At 43.1% G+C, this 22,694-nt stretch overlaps 1 protein-coding gene across 1 annotated transcript in view; it reads left to right on the forward strand.

Annotated features, from left to right (window-relative positions):
• The window catches only part of LOC124723164 (diuretic hormone class 2), a 116,165-nt gene that overhangs the window by 75,696 nt on the left and 17,775 nt on the right, over positions 1-22,694 (forward strand). The window contains exon 2 of the mRNA XM_047248363.1: positions 17,525-17,614. Coding sequence (XP_047104319.1) covers positions 17,526-17,614 — 89 coding nt within the window. The 5' untranslated portion in view covers position 17,525. The remainder of the gene's footprint in view (positions 1-17,524; positions 17,615-22,694) is intronic.

Consider the following 22,694-nt stretch of genomic DNA (forward strand, 5'->3'; position numbering starts at 1 on the left):
CAAGTTATTAAATGTGAAGTTCTCAACAAGTAAATTGTGCTAATGTACAGTATGTTTATACGGACAGACTGTTATGACAGTTACGTATGTTCCACATCTGGTTGTGAAGTATTTGGCGAAAATGTAATTTTGATCCATTGATGTACATTGTTTTTCTTCTGTGAAGATGTTATAATTGAAACCAGTAGAGAATAAATATACAATTGTACATCTGAAGGCGAAAATACGTTTCATTCAAAATAAAAACATAAATTAAGATATATAAAAGGTAATCAAAAAGTTTCCGTTCGAAGGCCACACAACCCTTCGCCTACATGTCGGAGCTTATATACTTGCATCGGAGTCGCATTGGGTTGCATATACACTGCAGCAATGCTCTATAACGGAAGCTTTTTGATCGCCCCTTATGTTGCAAGTTATTATACGTGCTATCTGAGACTTTTCCGTTGACTGTGATTATTGTGTATTCCCTTAACATCTCACGGAGTTCCAGGAGATAGTGCGTAGAATTTTTCCCATTTTTCGATCTCAATAGCAATCGTGAACCGTTTATTCTTGCCCATATGAGGAGAGTGAAAGCTCTTTAGTGCGCTCATATATGCATAAAAGTACATCTATATGAAGGAACCCACATTTTTTTTTCTTTGGCTCTCAACGCACCCATTGAAATTGTCGTCGCCTGAGGAGTTGAGCTTAACTCACTCTGGGGAGGTGTGTGCAGTCTGTTAGCAAAAATAATACTTTCTGTTGTCATACGTATTGGTAAATGGAGTGAGACAGCTGAACTGCATCTAGCAGGTAGTATAGACCTAATACATTTGGTTAAAGTAACAATTTACTGTAAAAAAATCCGCGGGTAAGAGTGATCCTTAAGTAGTTGGTGTAAAAATGTATAAATTTCAGTCTTATTACTTCGATAAACTCTTTATTCCCTAGAAAAGCAGTGAAGAGTTACTACCGTCCTCAAAAAACGGGCGGCATACAAATATACAGTTGTTATCCATAAGCGTAGGGTCGCTGGGGTCTTAAGTAAGAACTGCAACAATGCACATATTTTCGGCTCTTGACCTAATAAGAATGATTCACCGCACGGGAAACACGTAAGGCATAGGAGTGGATTAGTAGCGGATGCCATCAAATTTATCATTATTGTAAAACCTTCGAGCAATTCCATGGCGAGCAAGTCGCCTCTTATTGTACAGATCAAATTGTCAGTTGACTGTTGCACAACATACGTCAACGTAACAAAAGCAAAGCGCCACGCCGACAACTTTTCATTCTGGCCTCGTACATCTACATCTACACTACGCAATACACCGTACGGTGTATGGCGGTCAGTACCTCTAATACCACTACCCTTACTCTTCCTTCTTGTTTCATTCGCGAATGGTGCGTAGGAAGAATGACTCTCTATAAACCACTGTGTGAGTTCTGTTTTCTCGTTGTGGCCATTTGGCGGGACTTATATGTGCGGAAGTAACTACTCTTTCACAGTAACAGTTGTAAAACTTTCCGTGATGGATAACACCTCTCTTATAACGTTTTCCGGTGGAGTTTCTTGAGCAGTTACATACATCACGAATTCGTAGTTCGTATAACGACGATGAAAGCCCCCTTAAAAGTATCTAGAGGGTTCTTAAGAGTTACTCATTCAAAAATATTATGGAGAGAGGTTAAAACGATATTGAAGTAGTATTTCTGCACATGCAACATTAAGGCAGATAAAAACCCAAACAGGTTAAATGTTTATATGAACTTCCTTCCTACAAGCCTTCACACTACGACCTCCTTAGATAGCTATATTACTGGAGTAAATGTCTTTAAAGATTAAGAAACGCCCGACTCTAAACAAACCTTCATCAGTGTCCGGTTACTTCAGTGTGCGGCAGCTTCCAGTACTGAGAGCGCGGCAACTACGTACACCGCAACGCTATAAAGGATGACAGACCAGCAGAGCTCATTATACTACTTGGGGTACGAAGCTTGGGAGAGTCGTTAACCCTCTCCAGTAACCAATTACGTTTACTGGCGGCACTTCAATTCAGTGTAACTTCATTCCACCTTTACAGCCCCCAAAGCCGCTTCTCTCGCGTCAACGCAGTGCAAGAAATTCCTCCGTCGAAACCACGACCGCTACGCGGCCAAATAAAAAACCACTCCCGAGCGCTTATTGTGCTCTTTGATTTACGTAGCTGTAAACTGGAAGTAAGAGGCGACATCAGTTCTCTTCCGCACAAATACCTTTCTGATGGCGGTTAAATTTGAGTAATGAACAACGAAAGCTACGAACAGTAGCTAGGCACTTTTACACCGTTGTGGTAGGAAGTAAAATGTCGTTGACTATTTGATTTTTAAGGAAATGAAAGAAACTGTGTGAATATATACGAGGGTAGGAGATTCATCAGCGATTATGTGAAACGGGTTTCCGATCGACTTTGCGCAGTAACCGAGACATTATTTAATTATTTATTTTTATTTACGTATTTTTATTCACGTATTTATAGCACCTGGCAAGATTGAGGCCTTCAGACCCCGTCTTACACCCAGCCGACATCCTTAGTGATTTTTCTTGTTTTATTTTTATATAGGATGGAGCCCCCTCCACAACCACACCGGGCATGATGGCCAACACAAATGGTCTACCGCCATCTCTCCATATTGGTTAGTTTTCGCAAAGGGAGGTCTCGCAGGATGTGGGTACTGCGATGTTTGCATATGTCTGGTTATGATTAATCATTAATACGCGCTCATCTGGATATAGATTTGGTCGAAAGTTGAACGAAGGGTACCGGTTTGAAGGGCAGAGGGAAAGAAGCGCCAAAGCAAAAGCCAAGGGGAAAAAAATTCTGCTATAGTTGGATCGGGTTGTAAGAGCATTAGCGGTTTTCTTGCTGCCTGCGACACGTCATGCTTTGTTAGTAGTGGGTACCATTCAAGTGGACACTTTTGACGTTGTGGAGCGGTGTTACTCGGCGGCTGCAGCAGGGTACCGGCGTTGGCTCCTCGGTCAGCATCAGCACGCCTGTTCAGTTGGGTTCCTCATCTTTTAGTGTCCGATAGGTCATGTATCGGATTCACAGTTTAGAGTAGTGTTTGCGGTTTGTTTGTGCGTTAGTGTGCGAGCTTGTCGGCTTCCCTGCTGTAGCCCGTTCGTCAGCTTTAATGGCAGCTGGCAAATCCAGTCGGTATTGCTGATTTACAGGAGCTTGTCGATGTTGTCGCTTGTGAGTGTATGTTAGCTCGCCATAGGTGGTTATGTCTAGCTAGTAAACATTCTTAGCGACTCAACGTTACAATTTTTGTCCAAATGTGTGTGAAATCTTATGGGACTTAACTGCTAAGGTCATCAGTCCCTAAGCTTACACACTGCTTAACCTAAATTATCCTAAGGACAAACACACACACCCATGCTCGAGGGAGGACACGAACCTCCGCCGGGACCAGCCGCACAGTCCATGACTGCAGCGCCTCAGACCGCTCGGCTAATCCCGCGCGGCTTACAATTTTTATAGTACGGGGGCGATATGATACGAGAGCCCGCTGATAAGTAACGGCCCCGAATTTTTGATGTGAAACTTGCCAATGTTTAAAATAAAACAAACTTTATTAAAATTCTACATCATTTTCTTCGTGTTTATGTATTTATTTCTCGACACAGCAACCCTGGCGATGAACACATTTCTCCCAACGAGAACCCAGTTTGTTGGTACCGTCATTGTAGAATGTTTGACTTTGTTAACGGAGCCACAACTTCGCGTCTACTTGCACCGCTTCATCACTATCAAAGTGAAGTCGTCGAACGTATTGTTTACGTTTTGGAAACGGATGGGGCAAGTCGGGAGGAGATTGATCGATGAAAGTGAGTCCGAGGCATCAGCCTGCTGCAGATGTGGCAGCGCTGTGGTCTGCCGTTGTTATGCTGAAGGACAGGATGCTCCGTGTGTGGACGAACTCTTCTGCAGTTAGAAACTCAATCACAGCACGCTGTTTCTCACGCCGTGTTACGTGCTATAATTGGGAATCCTCTAGTGGCAGAGGGCTGCAACTTGCGTCAGCAAAGCGGGGAACTGCTTGACATGTAATACCTCAAAACATAATGAGAACATAATTTTAAAAATTGGAGGCATTACTTATCAGCACTCCCTCGTAATAATAATGATAATATGTACAGTAATGAATATACGGAATTTAAAAAAAAAATGTGTCTTATTAACGCCGTATTAAGCAATGCCTCATTACTTCCATGTCGAATGGGGTTAATGACGTCTAGCAGAAAAGGGGCAACAGTACAAAGGGAATTAAACTGGGACCAGAAGTCTACTTATGAGAGAAAGAGCGAGAAATAATAGAATAAGATTAGCAGATGAGACGGAAGGAGGAAAACACAAACAGAAAGGAATGAGAAAAGCTCAGACAGATTACAGTAGGGCCGGCCACGGCGTGCCAAACGGCTCAGGAGAGGTGTGTGGGCCGAGGCTCCGACTGCATCGATTTTTTTCAGTACAGCGTGGCATTTCATTTAGTATTACTGTGTGGCATTTTTCGGTCGGCACAACTTTCTTCAGCTCAGCAGAATCGTGGTGTCAAAGCTGTTTTCCCTTCGCTGTTTTTTCGTGGCATGAAGGACGTTCGCAGGTCCAGTGGCAGTTTGCACAAAAAGAGCGATCTATCGTCACAAGCCTTTAAAACTTAACAGTAGTGACTGAAGAAAGGCATGAGAATTCACAATATCTGTTATTCAGTCGCATAATCGATGGGTACTGCAAATCTCCTTTCAAACGTTATAATACCGCTCAAAAAGAATTGAAGCATTTAGTTAATAATGAAAGGACAAAAAATTACAAAGATCGCTAGACGAGATTCATTGTTCTGTACATTAAGAACAACTTTGCGCTGAATTCCCAGGCATGGAACACGTGAAGAAATTGATGGTACGAATAGCAAAATTTATGAAGTCGTACGTATTATCCCTCAGTCAGCTGTAACAGTTTTCGATGGAACTGAACGAAGAGTTTGGTGACGCTATATACACTGCTGGCCACCGTAAATGCAACACCAAGAAAGACAAGAGGTAGCACAACAAAATGTATTTTGTAGATAACATGTTGACCAAGTATCAAATGATTACGTTTACAGACGTCTGTGACATGTGGTTCCTGCCAGAATCAGCAGCCAGAGTAGCCGCCATTGTTGGAGATCACCGCTGCCACACGTCTCGGCATTGAGTCAAAGAGACGTTGGATGTGTTCCTGGGGTACAGCAGCCCAAGCAGCTTCCACACGTTGCCAAAGATCATCTGGTGTGGCAGCTGGGGATGTAATCTGGGTCACTCGTTGAGCAACCATGGACCACATGTTTTCTATCGGCGAAAGATCCGGAGAGCGAGTCGGCCAGGGAAGCACTTCAATCTGGTTATTGACGAAGAACCTTTGGACAATGCGTGCCACGTGTGGTCGCGCATTATCCTGTTGAAATATGGCTGTGGCCGAGCCCTGCAGGTAAGGAAGGACAACTGGCTCCTGCACCTCGGATATGTAGCGCCGGCTATTTAAAGTACCGGCAATGCGTACTAGAGGCGTGCGAGAGTAATATCCAATACCGCCCCATACCATAATACCCGGTGCAAGACCAGTGTGGCGGTGCATAATGCAGCTGTCCAGCATCCTCTCTCCACGGTGTCTCCACACTCGAATCCGACCATCGTGGTGCTGCAGACAGAAGCGTGCCTCGTCAGTAAAGACAACGTCATTCCATTCTGCCGTCCACATCCGTCTGTCATCACACCATTGGCGACGGAGACGTCTGTGGTTCTGCGTCAATGGTAGACGAAGCAATGGACGTCTTGCGGACAGACCACTCTGCTGTAAACGGCGTCGAATGGTACGCGCAGACACTGGATGATGCGTTACAGACGCAATGTGCTGTGCTATGGTTCGGGATGTCACTGAGCGATCCGTCACTGCCATGCGCACAATTTGCCTATCAGCACGTGCAGTGGTGCACCGAGGTAAATGCGATCGACCACGTCGGTCCGTCGTACCCTCCTGCATCCAACGGTCACATATCCGCATTATAGTTGTTTGGTTTCGTCCAACACGACTAGCGATTTCTCTGTGTGATAATCCACAATCTCGGCAAGCCACTATCCTTCCACTGTCGAACTCGGATACTTGATCAAACGATGTTCGCTGTTGTCTACGAGGCATAACTGATCGTCTTATGAAACAACCACAAGGTAAACACACGTGCCGAACGTACACTCGTCGAAATCGCCAAGCCTTAAATGGCGCTATGAGGTGGCGCCACAGGCGCGCGTGATGTGCGTCTGCGCTGAAATTCTAATCAGTTGCATATCTCATCGCTGTAAACCCATGGTGTAAATTTCACTTGATTCGGATGCTTCCTTCAGGGTGTTGCATTTACGGTGGCCAGCAGTGCAATACTGCAAAGTAGATTGGCTATGTCAAGGGGCATGCCTGCAACGATTTTTCGATTTGAAACTCGCTGTTACTGAATTTATGAATGAAAAAGGAGTTCAGGAAAGAAAATTAGAATATGTCGAATGGATTGCAGTCCTCGCAGTTTAAGTGGACTTCACTGTATACTGGTTCAAATGGTTCAAATGGCTCTGAGCACTATGGGACTTCTAAGGTCATCAGACCCCTAGAACTTAGAACTACTTAAACCTAACTAAACTAAGCACATCACACACATCCATGCCCGAGGCAGGATTCGAACCTGCGACCGTAGCGGCCACGCGGTTCCAGACTGTAGCGCCTTTAACCGCTTGGCCCCACCGGCCGGCCACTGCATACTGTCCACGGTAAGGCACTGCAGTGAGAAACATCTAAATTCTGATTTGATGTGGATACGTTTAAAAAGAAAGTCGTATTGTGGAGAGAGCAAATTTTGGCGGAAAAGACCGTCACTGGCGTTAAAGATAATGCGAAATTTGAAGAATTCATTGTGGCCTCGAAAGAATTATAAGGATAGTTTCTGCTGTGTCCTGCCTACTCGTCAAATATGGGGTGCCTAGAAAACCTGCTTCTCGGATCGTTAGACGACAATTCAAGCAAACCGTGTTAATGAAGTTTATTACAAAAGGAAATGATTACATTACTTAACTTTGTGTTAAACAGCTGTATCGCATGCGAAGGGCGACATAAAAAATAAGCAATCTCTTCAGTATAACAATTCTAATACGAATGAAGTAATACAGTTGCTACGTCGCTGCTATACAAGCGCCTGTTCTTGATGCCGCTGCTGTAGAACTCGCAGAACTGGCTAGTCTTCAAGTGGGTCGCGACCAGTCGAGAGCTGCCCTTACGTTCTCTTCGCCTAGATGCCGCTGCTGTCGTCCTAGAGGGGGGCGGTCAGCGTGCAATTGGCTGACGTCTTCATCACAGCCCTCTCTGCTTATACCGGCTTGACTTTATGCTGGAACAGTTTCCTAAACATTTTGAGGGGACTGCGAATCTCACATCTGTTTTCGAGCTTCTGGAGACCATTTGCTTTTTCAGCTGAAAGCGTCCCTGTGCACGTCAGGTGTAACTGATTGAGGATCAGTGTAATTTCCTTTTAAAAGACAAATCATTTTACCGATTGTTCAGGACATCTACACTGTTTTTCACAGGTAGAGTTGTAACGTCTCCACAATGAGGTTACAAAAGTGCTACAATATTTCGATCAACATATGTGTGTTTCTGAAATACCGTTTTCGATTACGAAAGTAAATAGATCACAGTTACGTGGAAACCTGAGTGCGAAAATCTGTGAAATTGTCTGTCAGTCCACAGGCCGATAGTTTGCACCAGATAAAAATTATATTATGCCTTCAGCGCGTCAAAAATAATTATATAATACTGAAAATTTTGCTTCATTGTGATCTGTGTTGTTAAGAAATATAAAGCCAAGTTGCATGGAGTGCCACTGCATTGCCACTTAAATGCGGCGCATTTGCAGTTTTCCCCCTCGTCACACTCACAAGGTTAGGTCGTTTGATTTGGGATTTTCTCTGAATTGCCAGAGTAGTGCAGCTTATTACTTGCACATTATGTTGTTTTAATGTGCTACTAAAGGTGTACAAAGTTTGAAGTAAATCTGTGATCGTAATGTCGAGGCCTCAGACAGCACGCCGTGGTAGTGGGGGAAGTGTGTAGCTAGGCTGACTGCTGTGGTACTCATACCAGTGCATGGCTCACGAGCCGAATTCTTGGCCGCTCGTGGTTTACAGCGTGACAGTGGCACTGCTTCCCTGTCGGAAACAAAGAAAACAGCTGGGATATCCCGAAAGAGAAAATGCCAAGCTTTCATCTCATCTCGAACGCAGAGCTGTTTTGCTTGATACGCTGATTACCGGGTAGTCTACTTTGCAGTCATATGGATGAAATGGAGAGAGATAAGGAGAAAAAAATTACTATTACGCAGAGGTACAGCCTACATGGTGGTACTGCAGCTATGGAATAATGATAGGTATTTCTTATGAGGGACGATATATTGAGGACACCACTGATAAGTAAACAAAGGGTGTAAAAATCACGTCGCTTCCCAGCCGCTTATAGGAAGTATTGATGTGACATTACAACCGATTGTTGCACGCGTACATTATTAGGTGCTCAGTGTATGGGAGTGCGACAGAAATCGCAGTGCCGCCATCCTGGTTTGGAGTTTTGTGGTTTCACGAATATACTTAGACAAATAATTTCATCAACTATCCACAGCTACGTCCTTAATGACATAGAGAAGGTTGCTGGATTCGTATTCTACTGTGTATCGTCACCCACCTTCCTGCCTACTACAGTATTCTTCCAGTTTTTGCAAATTGTCATCCTCCGCAGACCTGCAAGTTTCATTTCTATTAGTTTGAAACACCCGCTCTAATAGCCGAGGGCGTCAGCTCGCCGCTTTCGGGATGGGGGGAATTGCGCTGCCCCAGATCGAATCCGCCCGGCAGTTTAACGAGGAGATCCAGTGTGGCGACTATCCTGGACGTGGTTGCTAGTCGTTTCTCTCAGCCCATTACGTTCATACTCACCTTCCGCCTCAGTCAGACGATTCACAAACATTTCCAACACTTTTCTTTCACACGGATTACACTAGACGCAAACAGATGTTGTACGTAATTTCCGCCCACTAGGGGTTGGCGGGGTAAGGGGGAGGGGAGAAGGGGCGGCGGCAGGATCGGCGTCCGTCCACCCTATACCAATAACATGACAAGTCCAGATTAACATGCCGATCCCTTATACGTACGGAATATAGGTCAGTAAAAATAAGAAAATTTCTGTTAATTTTAAAAGTCCGTGTCTAATTTCCCGCGTCAACCTGATCCAGTCTGAAATTGTGCTCTGATTTTGCGCCCATATCATCATTAATCTCATAGCTGATTTTTCTTCCTTCTTCCGAGAAACACTTAACGAGAGCGCGCTGTCGGGTGCCCACAAAAATATAGGTACTTACCGAGCCAGATGAAGAACCAGTTATATTTTCTTCCTCGGGCTTGTCTATTACGAGCTAACGCCGTACCTCAAATGTCCGCTACATTAACGTCTAACTTATTTCACTTTTTTTCTGGTAGCACTTCTCGATTCTGGCGCACTACTTGTAGGCTGACGTGGAGAATTTCTTTTCTCTCTGTTGTGAGATACGTGTAGATGGTGCCATTAGCTATCGAGATAGATGAGTGATAGTTGTGCAGTGAGAGCAACCGCAAATTTTAAACGAGATAACATGAAACATATGAAACCACTGAAAGACCTCGAGTAGGATTAATCCGGTTTTCGGAGAAACGAAGGCACATACAATGGAATATTGCCCCTAAGACCTATGTTTTAAAATAGAGTGAAGAAAGACAAATCCACATCTATAGCATTTGTAGATTTAGAAAAAAGCACTTGAAATTATTAAGTCATCAGTGGCAAAATACATGGAGTGAAAGGTTATGTGTAACTTGTCTCGAAATGAGAAAGCAGTCATAATAGACCAAGACATGAAAAAGCGACGCAGTAAGTGAGAAGGGAGTGAAAAGCTTAGCCTAACCTTCATGTTACTCTACCTGCACCCTGAGCAAGCAGTAAAGGAAACTAAGGAGAAATTTCTGAAGGGAATTTAAGTTCAGAGAGAAGAAATAAAAACTTTGAGGTTTGCCAGTGGCGTTGTGATTCTCGCAGACAAGGCAAAAGACTTGGATTTGAATGGAACGGACATTGTCTTCGAATGAAATGTAAGTGGATTCCTAATGGACCAAATTGCTGAGGTCACACTACTTAAACTAACTTGTGCTAAGAACAACACACACACCCATGCCCGAGGGAGGACTCGAGCCTCCGGCGGGAGGGGCCGCACAATCCGTGACATGGTGCCTCAAACCACGCGGCCACTCCCCGAGTCGATATTGGCTTCAAAAGTGTTTGTAAGATAAATATTAATTAAATAAGGGCGATGGAATGTAGTTAAATTAAATAAGGTGATGCTGAAGGAATTAGAGTAGAAAATGAGGGCGTTAAAGTAGTAAATAAGTTTTGCTATTTGGGCATCCAAAAAATTAACGTTAGCGAAGTTATATGGGATATAAAATTAAATGAATTTTACATCAGTGTTTGGCAGAACATGACAATACTATTAAAAGGAAAACGCCTCCTAATGTTCTGCAATATTATGTTTATTTGGTCACGAACCAGCTTTCGACTTCCCAGGCCATCTTCAGGTGACAACTGAATGTCGCAAACACAGATAAACATGATGTAGAATGTGAAGTTTTACATTTTCTCAAGAAAAGTACAAAGATGAACCTACTGGAAATACTGGATATCAATAAACACATGACACAAAACGCCAGTCCAGATCAGATTCAATTTCCGTATTTCCCCTTTGTTAAATTAAGTTTTCGTGAAAAATGCTAGATTCACATTAAATTCGTCTTATATTACATCATTTGTTAACTGAATCTCCATATAAAAGCTTTGTTTAGTACCACTTTTTAGTTAATGTAATTATTGTAATGATTTGCTATGTAAACACTTCGTGATTTTTGTATCTTCTGTACAAATAAAATATGTGTAAGTCTGTGTTTGCGACATTCAGTTGTCACTTGCAGATGGTCTGAGAAGCGGAAAGCCGATTAGTGACCAAATATGATTTTGCGGCATATAAAATGTAGAATTGTTACATAGTAAGGAAAACTTTTCTGAAAAAAAGAGGAACTTTTAACATTTAATACAAATTTAAGGTTTTGTCTGAGGTGTAGCCTTTTATGGATGTGAGGCGTGGAAGATTAACAGTTAAGACAGAAAGAGTATAGAAGTTTTTGAAATATGATGTTATAGCAGAATGCTGAAGATAAGATGGCTGGATGGGATAAGTAATGAAGAGGTACTGAATCGACTGGGGGAGAATAGATATTTATGGTAGGACTCGACTAAAAGAAGGGGTAGGTTGATAGGAGACGTCCAGAGCCATCAAGGAATGTTTGCTTTTTTAATGGAGAGAAATGTGGTGGGTAAATATTGTAGAGGGAGACCAACGCTTTGCTACAGCAAACATATTCGAATGGAGGTCACTCATTATGTAAAGCATGTACAGCAGCTTGAGACAATTCTTCGGACTGAGGACCACCATAAAACAACAACAACAACAACAGCAACAGCAACACAACAACATAGAACATTATGAATCCTAGCAGTGTTTTCAGTAGCGTCACAACTTGTTACGCCTGGAGATAAAAGCGACGGTGTGGGCACTAGCGTTGCCATAGAGGGACTCGGCAGGTGCGGCTCCGCGCTTCTAGCTGCTTGTAGCCGGACGAAATTGCACCGATGTGTGCTTACGTGGCCCGCAAACGTAGCTTTACGACGCTTTTAAGAACCTATTCAATCTTAGTCCACTTTGTTTAATGGGCACAGAGCTTTATAATCGGTTTATATACATTTAAATGTTGACGTTACGGGAGGAAATAGCGAGACGCACTCTAACCCTTCGCTATGGCCAGTAACGGGCCGAACGTTAATGCTTCCTTAAGGAAAACAACTGAATTAATCGCGACCAAAAGCCGTGAAATAACCAACAAAGACTCACAGCGTCCTCATTCAAATGTCTTCCTACCAGTTCCTCCTAAATGACAGCGTGGCTCGTACACATATCCCAAGTTCACGCTTTCTGTACTTCATATTTTGATACCGACTGGCTGGGTAGACTGCGTCGGACAACTGTCTATGAACGTGCACATCCGGGCTAATACACTGGTCGGAAGAATTACCGCTCGCGTGAGACGTCTCACACTGTGTACGGGTGAAGTATGGATTGGATATACACTGAAGCGCTAAAGAAACTGGTATAGGAGTGCGTATTCAAATACAAAGATATGTAAACAGGCAGAATACGGCGCTGCGGTCGTCAGCGCCTACGTAAGACAGCAAGTGTCTGGCGCAGTTGTTAGATCGGTTACTGCTGGTACAATAGCAGGTTATCAAGATATAAGTGAGTCTGAACGTGGTGTTATAGTCGGCGCACGAGCGATGGGATGCAGCAACTCCGAGGCAGCAATGAAGTGGGGATTTTCCAGTACGACTATTTCACGCGTGTACCGTGAATATCAGGAATCCGGTAAAGCACCAAATATCCGACATCGCAGCGGCCGGAAACAGATTCTCCAAGAATGGGACCAACGACAGCTGAAGATAATCGTTCAGCGTGACACAAGTGCAGCCCTTCCGCAAATTGCTGTAGATTTCAATACAGGGCCATCAACAACTATCAGCGTGCGAACCATTCGAAACATCATCGATATGGGATTTCGGAGCCGAAGGTCCACTCGTGTACCCTTGGTGACTTCACGACGCAAAGCTTTACGCCTCACTTAGGCCCGCCAACACCGACACTGGACTGTTGATGACTGGATACATGTTGCTTGGTCTGATGAGCCTCGTTTCAAGTTGTACCGAGCGTGTGGACGTGTTCGGGTATGGAGAGAATCTCGTGAATCGATGGACCTTGCATGTCAGCAAGGGACTGTTTAAGCCGGTGGAGGCTCTGTGCTGATGTGGGGCGTATGCTGTTGGAGTAATATGGGACCCCTGATATGTCTAGATACGACCCTGGCTGGTGACACGTACGTAAGCATCCTGTCTGATCACCTCCATCCATGCATTCCGACGGAATCAGGCAATTTCAGCAGGACAATTTGACACCCCACACGTCCAGAATTGCTTCAAAGTGGCTACAGGAACACTCTTCTGAGTTTAAACACTTCCGCTGGCCACCAAACTCCCCAGATATGAACATTATTCAGCATATCTGGGATGCCTTGCAACGCGCTGTTCAGAAGAGATCTCCACCCCCTCGTATTCTTTCGGATTTATGAACAGCGCTGCAGGATTCATGGTGTCAGTTTCATACAGCACTACTTCAGACACTAGTCGAGTCCATGCCACGTCGTGTTACGGCACTTCTGCGTCACGCGGGGGCCCTACACGATATTAGGCAGGTGTAACAATTTCTTTGGCTCTTCAGTGTAGAATCATATAAGGATAAATTATAAAATAACAAAAATTTTATTACAACATGATGCTGTACACACAACTAAATGTTGTAAAATTACCTGACAAATTAAAATTGTGTACCGGATTGGGACTCGAACCCAAGACTTTGTCTTTCGGAGGTAATACCTTCGAGAGTATCGGTTCTACAGATTATGTAGGAGAACTTTTGAGAAGGTTTTTTAGATGGGAGGTAAGTACTGCCTGACAGTAAGCTTGTGAGAGCGGTTTGTGAGTCGCGCCTAATTAGCTCAGCCGGTAGATCACTGCATTGCGAAAGGCAGAGTTTCCGTGTTCGAGACCAAGTTTGAAACACAGTTTTAATCTGCCAGGAAGTTAGAAACGGCGCACACTCTACTGCAGAGTGAACTAAACACTCTGTTTCACGATCAACACCGGTTCTTTAACAACACGTCGAGAAAGGTTTCGTCATGTTTGAGTAGTATGTGCTTGCGCAGCAGTGGCTACATCGTTGGTGCGCCATTGTCTCCGCGCACTCAGCAAAATAAATGAGGCGGCAATTAAATCTGAAATCCACAGTATGGAGACAAGGTGCCGCATTTGGCATGTCCCCCCAAAATATTTAAGGCTAAATTAAAAACAAGCGCGTAGTGGCACTCCCACACGTGGGCAGTACGTTTCTAAATAAACTGATCAAACAAATGATTTGCATCAGTTGCATATCCCCGAATGTGTGTGGGATTATATTTAAGGAGAACAGGGAATGAAAGAATAAAATTTCAATACCATGCGTTGTAACATGCTTCTATACTCCCTGTCAAGTTGTCCACTAGACTTTGCTACTCAAGCCTGTCACACACTCGGACGTTGGCCTGCTAAAGATAACGTAGTGTGTGAGGAAAGTTCCTTTCACTGTCAACTGGTCCCATCCACGCGTGCTCAGTACAGTTATTTCAGCAGATACCCCAGGCCTTTCCAGTTAGCTGATTCTTGCCTTCTGAATGAACGTGTTCACGAGATGGGCACAGTGCGCTTGCGTAATATTGTCTGGAAAGACCAACCTATCACCTAAATGTTACAAGTAAGGTTGGACAATAGGAAACCCTGCGCTAGTTGGTGAAGAGAACCCGACGCCATTGACCCAGGTTCCATTCCAATAGCGTCCTTGGTGGTCTTCACGCACCGCAGTGCAAGGGTATTTGGACCAATCTTCGTAACGGACACCTAGAATAAACGCGTGTTCTCCGCGTCCACACAGCGCTTCTTACTACCTCCAAAAAGTCAGCGTGCAGTTCTGTTGCTTTCTCCCCGGGTAACTACAAGCCACAATTTGTAGATGTCGGTCATCAGCTGATGATACTCACCGCAGACAACGACTGCAAATTTTCAGTGTGTCGTGTCTCACGGCAGCCGTTGAATATTCGAATGAAGCAGTGGTGGCGTATGCCATTTCAACGAATAACTTTCTGTGTCGGTAACTTTTCTTGCCGTAAAATATCTACGTGCAGTCTAAGCTTGAACTGACCGTTAGAAGCATGTAGCCATACCTAAAAGTGTACACAACCCGCATTGTCCCATTTATTATTGGATACACAGCCCGCTCTACTGAACACCGCTTGTATCTCCACTACAGAGACGCCTGTGTATACTGATTTACGGTGCTCAAAAGAGTCTTGAGATGGAAGACGCCATTAAAAGTTGTTTTGAAAAAGCAATAGATAAGCAAGTCATTAGAGTGGGACACAAATACTTCAAGTTTTAAGAGGTTGTCAAGTGTTTTGGGGCTACAAGCCACGAAACAGCAGAAAATGCCTACTATAAAAAACACATAGGAGGGAGGCAATTTCAGTTTCTTTTGGTCTTTTCACAAAAGTAATCAAACGACGTGATTTGTCCGAAAACTTATCAGTGCAGTACGTTCTAAGCAATATTTTTACAAAGGTTAAATGAAAAGAGGGTGCAGAACAAAGAACAGCTGTTAACGATAACCGTACTCTTTGCAGAGCAGAGTGCAATGCAACTTACAAACCGCGCAAACGAACAGCCAATTGGGAAACATAGCCTGCAGCTCCTTCGCGCATGGAAATTGTACGCAGTCTGCAGGCTCCATTGGAGCAGTTGCTTTTATTGGATGGCCACTCTCCACATCGCCAAGTGGCCGTTTTAAAGCTGATATGGTTCTGCCGCTTCCGCGCCATCACCTGCTGCTTTCAGCAGCTCTGTGTTTCGGATGTCACTCCGCAACTCATTTACAAACAGAGGAAAACATTATCTTCGTAGTGTTTGATTCAGATTTATGATACATTTTGTGTGTACTATGTAACACTACTGAGAAACATTTACGATGCAATTTTTTAAAATAAAATTATTCCACAACAATGTGCTTATATCATTGCTTTCATATTAAATTAGATTTTTATAACATATTTGCAATTATATATTTAATACTTACTACAAATGGATACAGCTATAAAGTTATTATGTGGAGACATGTATGAACATGTAACATGCACGTTTTTACGAAAAAAAAATTGATTTTTCCATACTTTCTGTTTGTTCTTCCGGAAAAGGGAATGCGAAAAGCATAAATAGTCCTCGTAGAAGCATACGTTTGCCGACCGACATGTAATTTCCCTTATTTTTTATTTGTGAAAAGCACGGATGAGAATATGATTAACATGAAATAAAGGAAAGTTAGAGAAGAAAACGTCCGACGATACTGCAGTTATTGGAGTTAAGGTATATATCAGATTCAGGGTTCAAAAATGGTTCAAATGGCTCTGAACACTATGAGACCTAACATCTGAGGTCATCAGTCCCCTAGAACTTCTGTACCTTATTGTATCTTAGCTGATTGTGTGTCATATTTTCTAACGCTGAGTTTGGGGGCCAGCCCAGCATTAGTCTAAACGAGCGTCAGCTAAAAGCCACACCCTTTATGGAAAGTGTTCCATACCAACAGTCCTTAATCTGCATCACGCATTTGATCCAAGTCAGATTCACCTCCCTGCTGAGCAAGATAGCACGCAGCGGCTAAGGTTATAGGAGGAACTCTCCAAAATGTCATATCAGTTTTACATATTGAAGATTATCTAGTTTCGAAAAGAAGTCTCAGTCTGGTACTGCTTTTTCTTGTTTTATTTGTGCCGTGTGATGTGTTCTGCACTTGGGCTAAGATTCGTCATATTCGACACAGTTATTGTGATTCTCTTTTGTCATTATAGTTTGGTGAACGCGCCTTCTTAGCCGAGGTGGCTAACGCACGACTGTGCGCTGTCGCTCTACTCGGAAGTAAGATGGTTCGAATCCTCGAGGTGGACAATTTTCGTTCCCAGTAGTTGGCCAGCAGGTGGAAGAGACAGAGTATCGTAAGGTTCCCTATCACCAGTCTTTGCAGCGAAGTCTCAGATTAAATAACCAAATGTCTCTACAGTTTCTCATGAAGTAAGGGCATGTGACTCTATTGAAGGTGATCCGTCCGTCGGATGGGGACGTTAAGCTCCGTGGCCCCCTTGCCGCTATTCGAGAGGAGTAGGTTATGTGCCTGCACGTATTTCACCTTGTTGCTTTCCTTCATCCATAACAACATATACTGTACAAGCATTCATCACAATCCTCCACACGACACAGAACACACATTTGACACTTCATGGTAGGTAGGGACTACTATCTAGCCCGGAACAGCGATACAGAATTTCTGCATCTGTTCCCCGGCGTTCGTTCCCTGAGTATGGGACTACTTTGGCTTTTGATATTCTGGTGACAGTATTTCTTTTTCTTTCTGTATCACAGACATGGTCTCTCTCAGTACTCAATGGCCTTCCCATTCTTGTAAGGAACTTGGGAGCATCTTGGAAGCAACAGCGGCTCCAGGGTCCTTGTCATTTAATTTTTTCTGATTATAGTTATTAAATAGCCGAAACTGGTTAGCAGCAATAAAATTAAAACGATTTGAGCTGATGTATTTTATTTAGATGATCTTGGAATTGTTTTAAATTTGTTTAGCAAGCGATGTGGGTGTTTGTGTGTTACAGCATGCATCTCGCCGGCCTGGTAACCTCCCTGCTCGCAGTAGTCCTGCTCCTCGTCACCCCAGCGAGGCCAGCATGGGCGAACCAACTGTCGTAAGTACAGTCGCCAGCCGTTTACAATGGGCGCTCGTCGTCCACTACTTGCAGTGTTTCCAAACAAATTGTACGAGGTGGTTTCACTCGCTGCACTTGTTGGAAAAGCTCGTAACAACGTCCCGTGGATTAAATGCAACCGTGCTGGGCAGTAACTCTTGGGCGAATCTTTGGAACGTGCAGCGTCAGGAGACGTTAACGCTAGTTAGCTACATGTAGCTTCCTACACACAGAGCTGTTCGCTGCAGATGGTCAAACTGATGCCCACTTCAGCACTGTGAGTTTCATCATCGAGAATGTCTGTTTAGTAAAATGTGTCATTTTACAGGAACTAAACCAAAATTGCAGCTACTAAATCAGTATTTGTTGCAAGCTCAGCGTCGGAAAGGATTTTTACGAAAATTAACATTTGAAAAGTTCATAATTAACTGTCATTCCTTAGTACATACAAGCACACACACACACACATTTTCTGAAGCACATTTGAAGTCCAATTAACTCTACTCGAGCGTATAACTCTTTAATGGATCACTCCGTCATAAATTGGTGGCTTTCTATCTCATTCACTGCACGTATATTATTTTTTAGTTTCTAATGCCATGGAAATGTAACAACCAAACATGCAAATTCGTATTTAAGCTCTCCCAGTAGGTTGCCATAGTGACAAATGCGTGTTGGGAAAGAAAATGAGAAGTACAGCATATGCGATTTGGTGCGTTGCGATCCATGAACGCGAACTTAACGGTTGCATAAGGTCATTTACGTTAAATATTTTCTTGTGAGAAAATGACGCTAACAATATCCACATCCACAACATATGTTGGGTTGTTGACATCTGTTCTGTGCAGTGACCAAAATGGCATACTTGTTAGTAGTTCACAAACCAGGCAACCCCGATAGCTTATCTGACTGTGGACTGGGTGACGACAAGCTATTAATTTAGTCGATTGACTAGAGTTCCGGTATTTCTTTTAAATGAGGGAATACCAACCGAGTGCTCAGAAACGTGTGCTGTAGGATGATCCCGAAAGTGAGGGCGAACCAAGCAAGAAAATCTTGTGGCAAGGCCTGTCTTCAGAGGGCAAGAAGAAAAAATCAAAACTGAAGACAAAATTAATACAAAAAAAAAAGACTGGTTGATATAATATCCAAGGAACCTCCAAAGTTTTTCTTAGAGAACTCGCAACTGTAGACACTGCTTTAGTTCTGTCATAAGAAATAGGAACTAAAATCCAGTGTACCGATACCCCTCTAAGTGAAGCTGCACGTACAAAAACAAAATGGAAGCAGTGTTATACTGTACATAGTTTGAGGGCCCTTACACAAGCTCCTGTATTCATTCTTAAAGTTGATGAAACTCGTATCTCGAAAGCTCTATGTTATTATCATCTTTTGCAGCTAAGAAATTTTGGCTAACTTGATTGTTTTATTTTTGTACAGGAGGCATTTCAGTCAACATGCGCTCCTGTTTCACATATGCAATAACAAATTATTTCGTTGTATCATCTCCCTAACAAGCTATGCTGCTTACCTACAAGAAACAGAGATGACAAGGTCAGCTGCGCGACAATTGGAAATGAATTTGTGGGGGGATGCAGCTATAGCTTTATCAAAATAAATCATTAAAGTGTCTTAGTTTAAATCAGAACTAAGAGTATGTGCAGGGTGTAAAAAACGAAAATGGCCCGAAAAGTGTTTGCGGAATTTTATGATGACAGCAAACCGACTAACGGTTGTATGGATAGTTTCAGGAAGATTCGAAAATACCATACATCTCCCATCTAATCTCGGTGGCGTTCATGAGGTATTCGTGGAGGGGAGAACTGTCAACAAAGGCATAAAATCTGGTATCCAAGACTTCCAGGTTTTTCTCTGTAATTTTTGCCGGTAGGTCAAGCTGAACAGTCAGGCGTACTCAAATAACCCTTACTACCGGAAGAGCTACAGTAGAATACTGCGTACCTTCAGACAGAGCTAGGCTTACTAGACGCATTTCACATTTTGAGAACCCACGCACAGTGCTGCCACGACATCATCTGCAGCCATTTCCAACATCTACTCCAAAAGGGATACATTAGGTAGAGTAACTAAATTCGTGTCAAACTTCAAAGAATTATCATTGTCACTCTTATTTTGGCCACCCTATATCAAAACACTAAAAGAAAGCTATTAAAAATTAATGGAAATTAAGATGCTAATGTGATTACAGATGTTACAACGTCCCTTGCAACATGTATTTGGTCTTTTATGCTCCGTCTACGGACAGAACTGTGTATAATATCAAAGCACAGTGTCATTGCCCCCCCACTACCTATATCGTTAGTCTTTTTTGCCAATTTCTTCCTGTCCCATGAAAAATAAATGATTTAAAGTATACGTATATATGAAATTTTTCAGGCTGTTGAGAAGAAATGTAGCGTGATCGATTCATAATAACTTCGGCTCCAGCTACCAGGAATTATTTCTTTCACACAGCGTTTCATCAATGTTAGGATGACTCCACAGCAAATTTTAATATAGGTTCCCACAGACGCTTCTGACTGTACTAAACTCAACAAGAATAGATGGCTGTCATCATTATCATATATTCAAGCGCTTCAAAATTAGAGTTTTACCAAATTATATGATAAAGGACGGGAAGATCGTCTAAAACGTTTAAAGGACACAAGTGAGATTAATTTTGTAAGTAAGTAGCCATAAAAGGGGAAAAACATACAACGCGCATTAGGAAGGAAGTAGCTCTCGTAAAGTAGGCGTCATCCAGTGACGACACTGACCCCGTATCAGAAGTAAACCACTCCCACAATCACAGAATATAACCGACAAAAAGCCAACCGCCCTTTGCGGGAAAGCAATATAGAGAGCAAGTGAGAGAGCAGATGTGTGGTACGGTCTGATATTTTCTGAGAAATAGACTACTTCTGCAAAGAACGGAGACATCGGACTGGAAGGTTCCTTCTCTGGATGCTGCAGAAAGAGGACATCGGCTCCCATGCAATAACTTCCCACCTTTTAAGCAGAAGTGTTTTTATCTGAACAAAAATCTCGTATAAGATAGAGCTGATTTGTACTAGGCCAGTAATTTAGTAAAGTGATACAAAATTATATAGCAGAGTAGTTTATTAAAATGAGTTAATGGACTCGATCGAGTAAGATGGAATCTGTTTTCTCTCTTTTTTTTCTTTTGAACCAATGTATCGAAGCGAAAAATAGTTGGTTTCACTTTTTGTTAATGAACTGTAGATTACTTGTTGAATTATTTTCCATACAACACCGTACCTTTCGGGCTGACACGTTTTTTGTTAACGCTTTGGTCTCTTCAGGAAAGAACAACGTATTTTGCTCATTTTGGTGGCACTATGGAACCTACGGGAAGACAGGCTGTAGAATCACAGTTCTGCGAATGCTGGGACACATACACTGACAAGGGAGGTGCGTGATCTGGAACGTTCAGAGCCTCGTGAAAAAGTGCTTAGAATACAAATTGTCCCCCCCAAAAACACTGGGCGCTGCGCGCTTTACCACGAGAGACATCTAAATGATCACATATTCGAGATCTAAGAGAGAAAGGCGAAGACACATAAATATCGACATAATAGGAACGAAAACACACGCATTTCTATGTCGTGACTTATTGCTGTGTTTCCTCTGCTTAAGATAATTACGCTAACTGAACAATAAACTTTTTCTGTCGACTTGATAGTGTTGCAGAGCTATTCGAGAATTCAAAGTTCAGGTGTCAGATCTCAAAGAAGTAGTAAAAACAATGTGGAACAGAACAATGTGCACATCTGACTAAAGTCACGTTTTCATATTCAAAGTATTTCCTGCATTCAAGCAGCTCAGTATCAAACGCCTCACAAATTACATTTCCAGTTGGTATCTCACGTCATAAGGCGCCTTTTACCTTGCATAGTGTCCGCAGCTCGTGGTCGTGCGGTAGCGTTCTCGCTTCGCACGCCCGGGTTCCCGGGTTCGATTCCCGGCGGGGTCAGGGATTTTCTCTGCGTCGTGATGACTGGGTGTTGTGTGATGTCCTTAGGTTAGTTAGGTTTAATTAGTTCTAAGTTCTAGGGGACTAATGACCATAGATGTTAAGTCCCATAGTGCTCAGAGCCATTTGAACCTTGCATAGTGTAACACAGGCGGAGTGCACACAGCCCTTGTGAGCAAACTGAGGAGCTACTTGATTGATAAATAGCGGTTCCGGTCTCGCAAACTGACATACGGCCGGGAGAGCGGTGTGCTGACCACATGCCCCTCCATATCCGCATCCAGTGACGACTGTGGGCTGAGTATGACACAGCGGCCGGTCGGTACCGTTGCGCCTTCATAGCCTGTTCGGGCGGAGTCTAGTTTTAGTGCAACATAGGCTTGTGCTTCGGTGCAAGTATTACATAAAGAAGTATACATCAATATTGGCAATATTTTGTTGTCTTTGGCGTGTTTTTGGTCCTATTATATCGCTATTTTGTTTCTTCGCAGTCTCTCTTAGATCTTGAATAGGTGACCACTCAAATGTCTCTCTTGGTAAGACGCACAGTTTTGCATATGAGTGGCTCATACCACTGTTTTTGGGACGAGTGATTTACATTCTCATCACATTTTCGTGCGGCTCTGAGCTTTCGAGATCACGTACTTCCTTTTTGAGAATTGTGCTCCTTAGGACATTTCTCTCTGGTCTTCATTTCCACCACTTAATTCTAAGTACAGAGAGTTTCAGTTTATTTTGTATCACTTAACCGATGAAACAACAGCGGTTCTCTGAGGAAATGGGTCGTCAATGCATCTAGCCGCCACTGGACGCTGTTAAAGGACGTGACATAAACGAAGTACACACATATCGTGGTCCAAACTCATGTGCACTAAGAGACAACCTGCTAACTTGAAAGTTCTCTTCTGAGCTCGGCTAAGCGGAGCCAAGCATAGCTTAACATCTCTTTTAATGTTCCTCTGCAACAAAAACTAACTGAGAAGCTAAGGTTCAGAGCAAGAAAGATGACTATCTACACTGATCAGCAGCATATGCTATGGCACTTGCCCCATCTGTCTCAGAGTAAGAAACCAAGTGCCACGGCAC

This window comes from Schistocerca piceifrons, chromosome X, assembly GCF_021461385.2.
Source record: "Schistocerca piceifrons isolate TAMUIC-IGC-003096 chromosome X, iqSchPice1.1, whole genome shotgun sequence".
NCBI lineage: Eukaryota > Metazoa > Arthropoda > Insecta > Orthoptera > Acrididae > Schistocerca > Schistocerca piceifrons.